Source organism: Nuphar pumila, chromosome 10 (genome assembly GCF_984573655.1).
Source record: "Nuphar pumila chromosome 10, dmNupPumi1.hap1.1, whole genome shotgun sequence".
Lineage (NCBI taxonomy): Eukaryota > Viridiplantae > Streptophyta > Magnoliopsida > Nymphaeales > Nymphaeaceae > Nuphar > Nuphar pumila.
In genome coordinates this window covers 10,018,027-10,030,326 of record NC_143258.1, presented here as the reverse complement: position 1 = coordinate 10,030,326, position 12,300 = coordinate 10,018,027, and the positions used below count along the sequence as shown (strand labels likewise).

Genomic DNA, 12,300 nt, shown 5'->3' with positions numbered 1-12,300 from the left:
TCAAACATACTTGTGCATGGTGTTGAAACCGCAGTTGCTGGTAAAGCTCAGGAAATCTTAAATCGTAGCACACAGTTAGACCCAAGCGTCCAACAGGACTATCTGCCACAACAAGATCATTCCCTGAAAGTGGCAGCAGACTAAACATGATTAAGAAATAAGAATTGGATGCATACAATTGCTTATGATTAAAGATGCAAATCAGTCAGTTCCAATCGGAGTCAATCAAATTCAGCCCATATTGTCAGATCTAGGTAGTATGTCCAATTAGGGGTCAGATACGGAACAAATATCTTCATCTAGTCAGACCTGGGTCAAAAGATGGTCCAGGTTGGAATTGGGTCTAATGTGGCCCGTTTTACCTTTTCCACATGAAAATCAATAGGTTTTACTCATTTTCAACAGTTCCAGTCAGTGCCATAGGGGTTCACATCATAACTGGAACTTGGACTCTAATGTGAGACATGAGTTGCTTTTGATCCATAACAGGATTTGTTCATCATAAATTAGATCCAATATCGGCTCAAGACTGACTTGACCCATTCTCATCCCTACTTATGATAGAAAAGCAAACTTCCCAGCTATGCTAAAATCCAGAGCATCAGATCCCGAATAAAATATTTATCTGAAAAAGTAGAACCAATAGCTGATAGCAAACAAAAGTACAATATCACATTAACAATCACATGAAATTAATAATCATCAAGCACAGTTCCTGAATACTAGCATCAAAATAAAAGGATTAAAAGAAAAAACTGTTTGCAGTTGAATATCAGGATTCATAAGACAATTTAGAAATAAACAGAAGTGAATAATAAAAGATGAAAAGATGAATGACAAGTACTCAAGATAGTGAATTCTAAATAAAACATATCTCAACATGCCTGGACAAGGAAGTAAAGTTAGTAAACATAACCAAGGCTTTAAAGTACTATAATAGCTAAATAATTTTTGTAAATGAAACAGAGTACACTAGCTAGTCTTGTCTTTGTTTTTTTTATGAGGTTGTGTGCTACGGATGGGGACATCCATGCAGGAGGGGATAGTTGGGGTATTTCTAAATTTCATTGGGAATTTGGTGTCACATGCACATACTTAACGTGCGTGACATATATGGGATATAAAGATGTAAATTTCAGACAGAATGTTTAGACTTAGTTATTGTGAGAAATAAGAGATTGAGACCCTTGGAGGACACTCCCCCTCGAAGTGGAGCTCTAACCATTTTACTCATCTTCTACTCCATTTCCCTCTCGATCTGCCTCTTCTCTCTTTTGTTTCTCGTATGAGAATCCTGATCTATCAAGAATGATCCAATGAGTTGAGAATTCTCTGATCAAACTGAGTTTAGTATCAAACTTGTCTCTAAGAAATTCATACTATCATACTAACTGGATCAACCTGAATTTTAGTTGGATGGTCATGTATAATCTCATGTTTGGGTAACCACATTCAGGTCAATGGGGGCATGCTACCCCATTCTTGACCTTTGGACATCCCTAGATGATCATTGGTTTTTAGGATTGAAGGTTCAGGTTTGTCTTTCATTCCTCAGTCAGCCTAAGCTCAAGGACTGACCCACCTGAGATAGGCCCAAGAAGCCAATAGGCTCATTTTATCCAGGCTGATTCTTGATTTTTGGAAAGTTTAACATTGAGAATGCTATCAGGTGGGATTAGTTCCAAGGTCAAAACCATTTCATGCAAAAGAATCATGTAGTGGGAGCATATTGCTATAAGATAGTTTGGGGGTGTAGTTACAAAAACCTCACAAAAAGATTTACTACAGGGTGGCAGAGACTGACATCAGAAGTGCAAAGCTCTATTCTCTTGACGTCTACAGAATACCTGCTGGGAAATGCTCTAACGACCAGAGGAATCCACTGATGTCAACAAAATGAAGAGACCATCTTCAGTCTTTTGATGCTTCAATTTCATGAGACCAAGGCTCTGAGGAGGGATTTTTGTTGCTGAAAAGTCATGACTTTGTACTCTTTAACAGGACTTAAGAGAGCTGCCACCTCACTCTGAGTGCAACTGTGCCACCAGATTGACCACAAGAGGAACAAATTCAGACAATAATGTGATCCCCACCGCCCCCAAGAATCTCTTTCTTACATACCCATCTTTCTTCCCCTGTTGATTCCAGGTCGAAAGGCTTGACTCCTTAATTATTCCTGCTCAAGTTTCCTGAGGTTCGTTTTTCCTTTTTTCTATTCTTCTTATGAAGTCAATCTCATGACTGTTGATGACACGGTCTCACACAGGGGTCAACCGCCAAGTCATGAGCCAAAAGCTCCCCGAGATTTTGTGTCTGGCAAGGATTCCACGTTCAGTGCATCCAGCAGCAGGGATAATTAAATGGTTGTCATTCAAAACCAGTGAATTTTTCACCCATCCATTGGTATTATCGGATATATTAAAGAGACTAACCAATGAGTTTGCAGGACTGGCATCAAGAGCTGTTCTCAAAGTGAAAAAGAACCTTTTTCGCCTTCTTTCAGTCATTAGTTATGATCCATGCCACAGACATGGACACGGGTACAGAACATGGCATGGACATGGTACAATGTGGAGGCTTTATAAGACTAGGACTCAGCCAGATGTGTGTGCACACAAACACACATGCATGCATGCACACCCACACGTGCACAGAAAACCATCTGGGCTTGTAACCTGTTTACATATAACCGCATAACTTTCAATTGTTACATTCAACTGGTGACTTATTTGCCTTGCCGAAAGCATGCCTGGTCCTATACTTGTCCAGCTGGCCATCGTTTAGTCAAACAAAATGGTTAAAGGCCCCTAATGTTTATTTCACTAGCAAAATATTATGCACTGGACTGTCATCAATGAAGGACAAAATAGCAATTATATTGCCCAAGGTGTTTGAGCTGGATTAACAAAACCATGCAGTAAAATGCAATAACTGTGGAAGGCAGGTACATGTAAAAATGTGATAAGTCAGTCTGTTTTTCTCTTTTTCAATTTACATACACATGATAAGCGTGTGTAAGCACAAATTCAGAATCTAAAGAAATAAATAATGAACGATAACTTAAAAACACAAATTCTTGGACAACAATTCTAATTCCCAATGATCGCTAAACATCCAATAATGAAACCAAATAGAAATGAAATGCACATGCTTAAAAAATTAAAAAGAAAAATATCTACAGAATAAAGGATAAAGATAATAAAAAACAAATATAAAGTCAGGAATATGGTGGTGTTCTTGTCCGACATGTTGGTTGTGTCGAGACAGGACACATTGGCACCAAGTGAAGCATCTGTATGACATAGGCTATGATGAAGATCCTTGCATATGACATACAAAGATCTTTCACTCCAACAAGGATCTACCAGCAATAGATATTCTTTTAATGATTCCTGCAAATGATCCTTCACTCTAACAGGGATTTACAAGTAACAGACAAAGGCCCTATAAACAAGATCTGAAGAAACCAATATTTTTTAAGAACAACAGAAGGACATTCCTATTAGAGATAAAAGGAAGTTTCACGTACACCACCAACATTCTGCTCCAAAATCTGCAATCTGGTAACTCTTTGGAAGAAATGTCCAAATTAATAATTCATATGTTTTTGGTTCACTCTTGATAATTAATTACAGCAGGAGAAAAAATTTATTGAAAAAATATTCCTTAAAAATCCTGCTGACTATATTTTTATTTGAGAGAGCAAAAGGATTTGAATTGGGTATCTTTACCTCGGCTCCTCCAGTTGAAATATTGTGTAGAAACCCAAGCCATGGTGGCTGCAGTCTCTCACATAATAATAAAAGCAGCTACTTCTTAACAATTCATGAAGATACATTCACTGACTAATCATTGCAATAGATTGTACTCTGAGATGTACAATGCTCCATCTAGCAATGACATAGTCATACACTAAAAGATACTTCAATGAACTCATTTCCAAATATTCTGCCAATAAACTAAAGTCATTCTGTTGAATATATTTCTAAATCATTAAATACCTGCAGTTGTGAAATTGCTCTCCTTGTATACCATGCTGCCAGGAACATCAACATCAAACCTTCAAATATTAGAACCAATAGGTTATTGTTTAATTGCAGACCTCTTGTGCATGTGATTATCATGAAGTAAAATGGTGTTGCAATAGTATGCACATGCTGTAGTGGCTTCATGAACTGCTAACACAAAGAATGTTTTCAGATGTGAATAAAAATAAGACTCAAGATGATATCAGATTTACATACAAATGCATCTTCCTGTAGGTACTTCTGATGTTTCCATATCCATCAAGTAGCACATGTGTATTACATAGATGTTTATCATCTGGTCCTTTCTCTTGAAAGCCTCCAAGAGATAACCAAATATTGAATTCCCTGAACATCATAAACTGTTATATTAGTAAACAGACTTAAAACAGATGCACTTGAAATTTCCAAAATATGCTGAATTGGGATACCATATTAATGTGAAGTTAATGAGTGTCACAGAGAGTTCAATGGATGAACAATAAATAGATAAGCATATGATATGAATATAACAATGTAATGGCTACTGCTTCATTTCTTTCCCAACTATACAACAACAACAACTACGCCTTCATCCCAAAACAATTGGGGTCAGCGATATGAACCAAAAAAGAAATTCATTTTGGGTCTTCCACATGAATCCTTTTCCTTCAATCATTTCTATCCAACGCCATGTCCTCGGTGAGGTTCAAAGCATTCATATCCTTTCCTATCATCTCCATCCAAGTCTTCCTAGGCCTACCCCGACCTCTTTTAACTAATATATTTTCCCATTTCTCCAACCTTCTAACTGGAGCATCATTAGACCTTCGCCGAATATGTCCAAACCACCGTAAACGATTCTCTCGCATCTTATTTTCAATGGGTGCAACACCTACCTTCTTACGTATCTCTTCGTTCCGAATCTTATCTTTTATTGTATTTCCACACATCCATCTAAGCATCCGCATCTCAGCTACACTCATTTTTTGAATATGATGTCTCTTGGCAGCCCAACATTCCGTACCATATAGTAAAGCGGGTCTAATAGTCGTCCTATAAAACTTTCCCTTCAACCGCAATGGCATTCTACGATCGCACAGCACTCCAGTAGCACTTTTCCATTTCATCCACCCAACCTTTATCCTATGATTTACATCTCCATCAATTTCTCCATACTTTTGAATGATGGATCCCAAATATTTGAAATAATCATTCACCGGTATATCTTGCTCACCAAGCTTCACTACACTCCCATCCCTACTTCGTTGCTTACTAAACCGACATTCCATATATTCAGTCTTACTCTTACTCAACTTAAAACCTCTAGCTTCCAATGTCTGTCTCCATAATTCTAACTTAGCATTAACCCCAGCTCTAGACTCATCAATCAAAACAATATCATCAGCAAACAACATACACCACGGTACATTTTCTTGAATTGATCTCGTAAGCTCATCCATCACTATCGCAAATAGGAAAGGGCTTAAAGCAGATCCTTGATGTAACCCAACCGTTATCGGAAAATTGGTTGTCACCCCTCCACAAGTGCGGACATTGGTTACTACTCCTTCATACATATCTTTAATTATACTAATGTACTTGAGAGAAACACCTTTCTTCATCATTGTCCACCAGAGAACGTCCCTAGGTACTCTATCGTATGCCTTCTCTAAATCAATAAAAACCATATGCAAATCTTTGTTCCTCTCTCTATATCTTTCAATAAGTTGTCTAAGAAGATGTATAGCTTCCATAGTTGATCTTCCAGGCATAAAACCAAATTGATTCTCCGATATCATGACAACTTTCCTCAACCTAGACTCAATCACCCTCTCCCAAAGTTTCATAGTATGACTCATGAGTTTTATACCACGATAGTTTGTGCAATCTTGTATATCACCCTTATTCTTATATAAAGGCACCAAAGTACTCTTCCTCCACTCATTAGGCATCTTATTTGTTCGCCAAATCAAGTTAAAAAGATTTGTCAACCATTCTAAACCTTTCTCTCCCAAGCATTTCCAAGCCTCGATAGGTATACCATCTGGGCCAACTGCCCTTCTTGATTTCATTTTCTTCAAAGCCTCTGCAATTTCTTTCTTTTGAATCTTGCGCATGAAGTCACGATTTATCTCATGAAAAGGAATGGAGAAGTCTCCAAGATCTTGAGCATGACTATCATTAAATAGCTTATCAAAATAATCTTTCCATCTCTCCTTAATCTCCTCATCTTTGACTAAAACCCTTTGCGTTTCATCTTTGATACATCTAACCATACCCAAATCCTTCGATTTCCTATCTCTCATCTTTGCAAGCCTATAAATATCCTTCTCGCCTTCTTTGGTATCCAACTTGTCATAAACCTCCTTATATACCTTAGCCCTCGCATTTCGAACAACTTTTTTAGCTTCCTTTTTTGCTATCATATACTTCTCCAAATTCTCATTATCACGACTCTTACTTAGATTTCTATAACACTCTCTTTTAACCTTAATAGCTAATTTGACATCCTCGTTCCACCATGATGTATCCTTACCTAGTGGTGCACCGCCTTTAGACTCACCCAATACCTCCTTAGCTACTTTTCTCATACCACCCGCTATCTTATTCCACATTGATTCTGAATCCTCCTCGAGACACCAATCAACTTCCTTAACTACCTGCTCTACAAACATTCCTTGTTTAGCTCCTTTCAGTGCCCACCACTTAATTCTAGGATCTATCTTATGTCTATCCCTTTTGCGGCATTGTCTAATTCTAAGATCTAAAATTAAGACTCTATGTTGTGTAGCTACACTTTCTCCTGATATAACCTTACAATCGATGCAACAACCCCTATCTCTCTTTCTAAGTAGGAAAAAATCTATCTGACTCGTATTAACCCCACTTTTAAATGTTACTAGGTGAGACTCCCTCTTCCTAAACCAAGTGTTTGCTAAGATCATATCATAGGACAAACAAAAATCTAAAATCCTTTCTCCACTTTCATTTCTTTCTCCTATACCATAGCCTCCATGGATATTCTCAAATCCATCCCTACTAATGCCTACATGTCCATTAAGGTCACCGCCGATGAAAAGCTTTTCTCCATAGGATGTCTCTTGTACTACTCCATCTAAATCTTCCCAAAATTGATGCTTAATGGAATCATCTAAACCTACTTGAGGTGCATAAACACTAATAATATTAATAATATCCGTACCTAATACTAATTTAATAAGTAAAATTCTATCACCCTTCCTACGGACCTCAACTACATTATCTATAAACTGACGACTCATAACAATCCCTACTCCATTCCTATTCCTATTTATTCCTGTATACCAAATCTTATATCCCCAAGGTTCTATCACTTTAGCTTTCTCACCTACCCATTTGGTCTCTTGAAGACATAAAATATCAATCTTTCTCCTACACATAACATCTACTAACTCTACCAACTTACCAGTTAAAGACCCTATGTTCCAAGTGGCTAACCTAATTTTATGGTCTTGGACTAACTTCTTTACCCCCACCTGTCCAACAAAGTGAGGGAACCCTTGCCTATTTGACACCACACCCGGGCACCGGTGTGACGCGTCGCTTCTGGGCGACGACCTAGCAACCCTTGCACATTTATCACTGCCTCCGGGCCTAGAGAGTACAGCGCGTCGCTCAGTAGGGAACGCCCCAACGAAATTCTCATATTGGTTCATTTTCATAGGATATGACAAAGTTTTTATGCTGGCTGTCACAGGCCTACCGCAACCCTCCTCCTTTATCCGGGCTTGGGACCGGCAGTGTATAACTACACAGGCGGAAAAATATTCACACAACATTCTTTCCCAACTATGCCTTGGAAAAATTCCTACTACTTCAACCTTTCAGCACCCCTAGGCAACATGCACAAATGTATGAATGTGAACATTGTGTACATGTTTGTGGGCATGTGAATGTTGTGTGAATATGTTTGCACGTGTAGTTGTTTAATAGAGCACATAAATTGAACTTTTTTTTCTTTGGATTTGGAAACTAAGATGATTATTTCATTTTTATCCTCAGAATACAAAACGATTAATTTATTTTCATCCTCAGAATCTGGGATGCTATGTCACATGGACATGGACATTGCACAAGCACAAGTCCACAAATGGACAATACACAAGCCAATCAATGGAAAATATATAAGATCACAAGAGCCACCAATGGGCACAAACAAAAGAACACAAAACATAAAAATAATAAATCTTTATCGAGTTAGAATGCTTAGGAAAGCATTAAAGAAAATAAGGACAAGAGGTCCCTTTTTATATACATTTCAAAAGGGGACCAAGGGAGCCCCACATGGCTATTGGGAATTTTAATCCAAAAGGGGCCAAGGGCCGAACATGAATCAAATCTGAATCCCTTTGGTCTAATTCTATAGAACAAGTAACATCTGATTAATGATCAGATTTGGATAAATTAGACAGTTTTACAACCGAATCTGATTCTGACAGATAATCCAAAACTGATAAAGTACAAAGCATATCTATAGCGAGTTGGATCCAGATTTATTTTACCATTCACAATCCAGCTCCGAATCCAATTAGGCAATATCCAATTAGGTCAGATTCAGTAATGCCTACATCCGAACCCTAAACCAACTTGACAGATTCAAGAGCACAAATACCTTCTTTCCATATATAAGAATGTAAAAAGCAATCAAAACTTGAAATTAAATTTCATCCTGATTCCTGTGATGATAAAAAAGATCCGTTAATAAAAGCAAAGGTAGATGTACTGAAATTACTGTGCAAGTGACTGGTAACTTTGCATGATGGGCCCATCCAGAGACTGAGCTATCTCAAGACTCTCACCATCTCTTGCACCCAAAAATGAGAAGTTCTCAGGAAAGCATAGCAGCTTCACTCCTGCAGCAGCTGCCTCCTGTGCAATCCAGTATTTTAGACTTCAAACTAGTTTCAAGGAAAAACAAAAGTCAAAAGCCTTTCAAACAAAATGAAAAGGCAAAGTCCCTTAAAAGATCAATCTTTAAACACAAAATCTCAAGCTTTTTCTAACCAAAAAATACAAGCAAAACAATCACAAAATATTAATTTGAAATTCATGGAAGAGTATATCCAGTTATCCACTAAACAACATGCTCCAATTTAGTCATCATATTCATGCAGCACCCAAAATTTTCAAACCTCATAGTGCTCAAAATAGATATCCAGAAAATTCAGATCCATTTCAAACACAAAATGGAAAATAACAAAATAAGGGTTAAGTTATAAGTACGAAAAGACAGAAAATATTCAAGACAACCTAATGTGCCAGAATCAATATGATATACTCTGCATAATTAGGGCTGCTCTGCTTGTATCTCAACCACCAATCTCGTTCTTGGGAGTTTTTCAGCTGGTTTTTTCTTGGATGTTTTCTTCTAAAAAGTGGTTTTCCTTGGGAAAATCTTGGAAATTTTCATATTTTTTAAAAATTAAAAAATGTAAGCAAAGATTAAAAAGAATAAGAAAGACTAGGCTTTAAGTTTTAACCATATTTTTCTTATGAAATATAAAGAAACAGTTATAAAAGCTTTTAAAAAAAAAGAAATCAAAAAATATATACTTAAACAAGTAAAAAAAAATATTATAACATTGTCAAAATATTTATGCTATCGCTAATATGTGGAAGTTTTTATCAGCTGCTACCAAAAACCTGATAGTACTACAATATTTTCAAAATATTTGTGATATTGGTGACTATGATTTAAATATGAGGAACATTTGTTCCACACAATAAAATCAAGTATCAGCTTAACAAAGTCCCTTATTTTTAACCCAAAAAGTATCAACGCTAATTGCTCAAGTCATAGATCTCTCAAGTGAAACAAGTGAAGAAGATGATGAGCGACAAAATTGTCAAAAGTTATTCCATTCAAACAATGCCCATACAGACATAGACAAAAACAGAAAACAGAAACACAATATCGGAAAAAGACATAAATACAATATTTCTATGAAAATCAGGTGACAGGACATGTATGTTTAAATATCTAATCTATAAGAATATATGAAATAGGTCTACATGTGTTTGTGCAAGTATGCTTGTTCATTTTTAGGCAACACTCAAGTTCCTCAAGCATAAGCATAAATTTTAAATTCCACACTCAAGATCAAAAAGAAAAGCACAGGGGAAAGAAATTACACACTGACACACATTGACCATGTAAGAAACATGTCATGGTGTGCCACAGATAGAACTGTCAATGGGTCGGGTCAGGGTTGAACCGGACCAGTCCATATAACTAATAACCAGGTTCGGGTTCGGGTTTTTCAGGTCTCAAAAATAGAATTCCAAACCCGGACCCACATAAATTAGAATTTTATTTTTATGGAAAATATATATAAAATACTCAGATTGGGTCAGGTACCCGGCAAAAATCATGACCCAAAACCCATCCCGCATATTGCTCAGGTCGGGTTCAAGTGGACCCAAATATTATTCTGGTCGGCATTTTCCATGCACATACCCGGGAATTCGGGTTCAGCTCTGGTCGGGTACCCAATAAAACCGGACCCGTTGACAGCCCTAGCCACAGATCATGTTATGTCACCCGATGCATGGCTCAAAACAATTGGCCCCCATGACATCAGTACATAAGAAACTGGACTAAATCCATGTCATTCATCAAATTAAAAATCTCCATGAAGAATAAATCTTCGGCCTAAGACATAAAGCTATGCCAGGGTTCAGAAAGGCTAGTACCAGAGTCCATTTTCTACCAGGACATCAATTCTGCCATTTGGGCATGTTGAAATGAGTTCCAACTTGATCCAAAAGAGAGCATAAGTTTGTTCAGGAAGTTCTGAAATTAGGCCCACAAATGAAAACCTCAAACTATCTTTAAGTGAATAAACTTGATGGTCAACCATTAAAAAATGATGATATTCTCAGTTGTGCATATGAGCAAACATCCCATTAGAAGCAAGTAGACATATTTTGCTCTCTCTCTCTCTCTCTCTCTCTCTCTCTCTCTCTCTCTCTCTCTCTCTCTCTCTCTCTCTCTCTCTCTCTCTCTCTTTGCAGGCAAAGTGCCAAACTGATACCTGACGTACCCAGGTTCAAGCACAACAGCATGCATCTATCTACTAGAGAATAAAACAACAACTACTACAACGACGATGACAACAACAACTACCACTACTACTATTGCTACTGTTGCTGCTAACACAACATCAATGACCATGTCAAGAAGACAAGACTGGGAATTGTACCCTCGAAAACAATCCAGTGCCACCGAGTCTAGCTTCATGTTCTCCAAGTGAAACCATAAACCCAAAAACCAAACTTCATTTGTTCAATGCTATTGAAGATCGGTAAATTTGAGTGTCCAAAGATTATAAAAAAAAAAAAAGAGGAAAAAAAAAAGAGTACGATAACCCCAGTGCATAGTGTTAACATAGACCAATAGACAAAGTAAGGTGAATCTGTTGAACTCTTTGTCATGAACCAACATCTTTTGAACCAAAACAAGTTGGCCATGAAGCAATTAGGTTCACACACTTCACTGAGCGATGGAATGGGATTAAGGACGATTTGGAGGAAATCAAAGCACCAAGTAAACTCGCTTCCAACGCACCGCACCCCCCCATTTTTTTCACTGGACGATTCCGATTTAGACATCAACTGAAACAGCCCAATTGTCACTCAATCAAACGGATGATTTTCTTACCTATTACATATCCCCATATACTCCGGCCGACTCCATTGAGGTAAACGCAGTTACGAGTTCCGTTGCAATTCGTGCAAGCGTCATTCGATTCGCCCAAAAGCGATTCATCCAAACAGAAGGGGGTGGAGAAAATAACGGCATTTTCACCGCCTAGTCTTCACGGTTATGGACGAGTTCTTTTCCATGGAAAAAGGATTCCGAGGAATCGAGAGGAAGAGAATACCTTGACCAACTGAGTGCAGACGGAGAAATTGACGGCCAGATCGTTGACGGACGTCATCTGGACGGCGGCGACCTTGAGAGCCATGGCTACAGGGAGGGAGAGAGGCGACCCACCGGCGAAGGATCGGCGAGGAGCCGGATGGAAAACGCGAGAAGATCGCAGCCGCTGGATTCCTATGAAACTAAGGGCCATGAACCCTACAAAAGGGAAGGAGAGATGCTCTCCATCCCTGGATTGTGCTTCCTTTTGCTTTTTCTTGCGAGTCAGTTCCAATTTCTCTGTTTTCCTTCCTGTTTAGCAGGCATTTTGTCTATTGACAAACTTTCATAGAAAAATTATCAGATTCTTTTTTATCGTCTATTTATCAAAAA

At 37.9% G+C, this 12,300-nt stretch overlaps 1 protein-coding gene across 1 annotated transcript in view; it reads right to left on the bottom strand.

Annotated features, from left to right (window-relative positions):
• LOC149823468 (Nitrilase/cyanide hydratase and apolipoprotein N-acyltransferase family protein) overlaps nt 1–12,203 on the bottom strand; it is a 43,078-nt gene extending 30,875 nt beyond the window's left edge. Inside the window, exons 1-5 of the mRNA XM_090018854.1 lie at nt 11,930–12,203; nt 8,779–8,915; nt 4,245–4,373; nt 4,002–4,060; nt 11–123 (exon numbers count right to left, since the gene is read on the bottom strand). Coding sequence (XP_089874980.1) covers nt 11–123; nt 4,002–4,060; nt 4,245–4,373; nt 8,779–8,915; nt 11,930–12,121 — 630 coding nt within the window. The 5' untranslated portion in view covers nt 12,122–12,203. The remainder of the gene's footprint in view (nt 1–10; nt 124–4,001; nt 4,061–4,244; nt 4,374–8,778; nt 8,916–11,929) is intronic.
• Nucleotides 12,204–12,300: the final 97 nt, after the last annotated feature.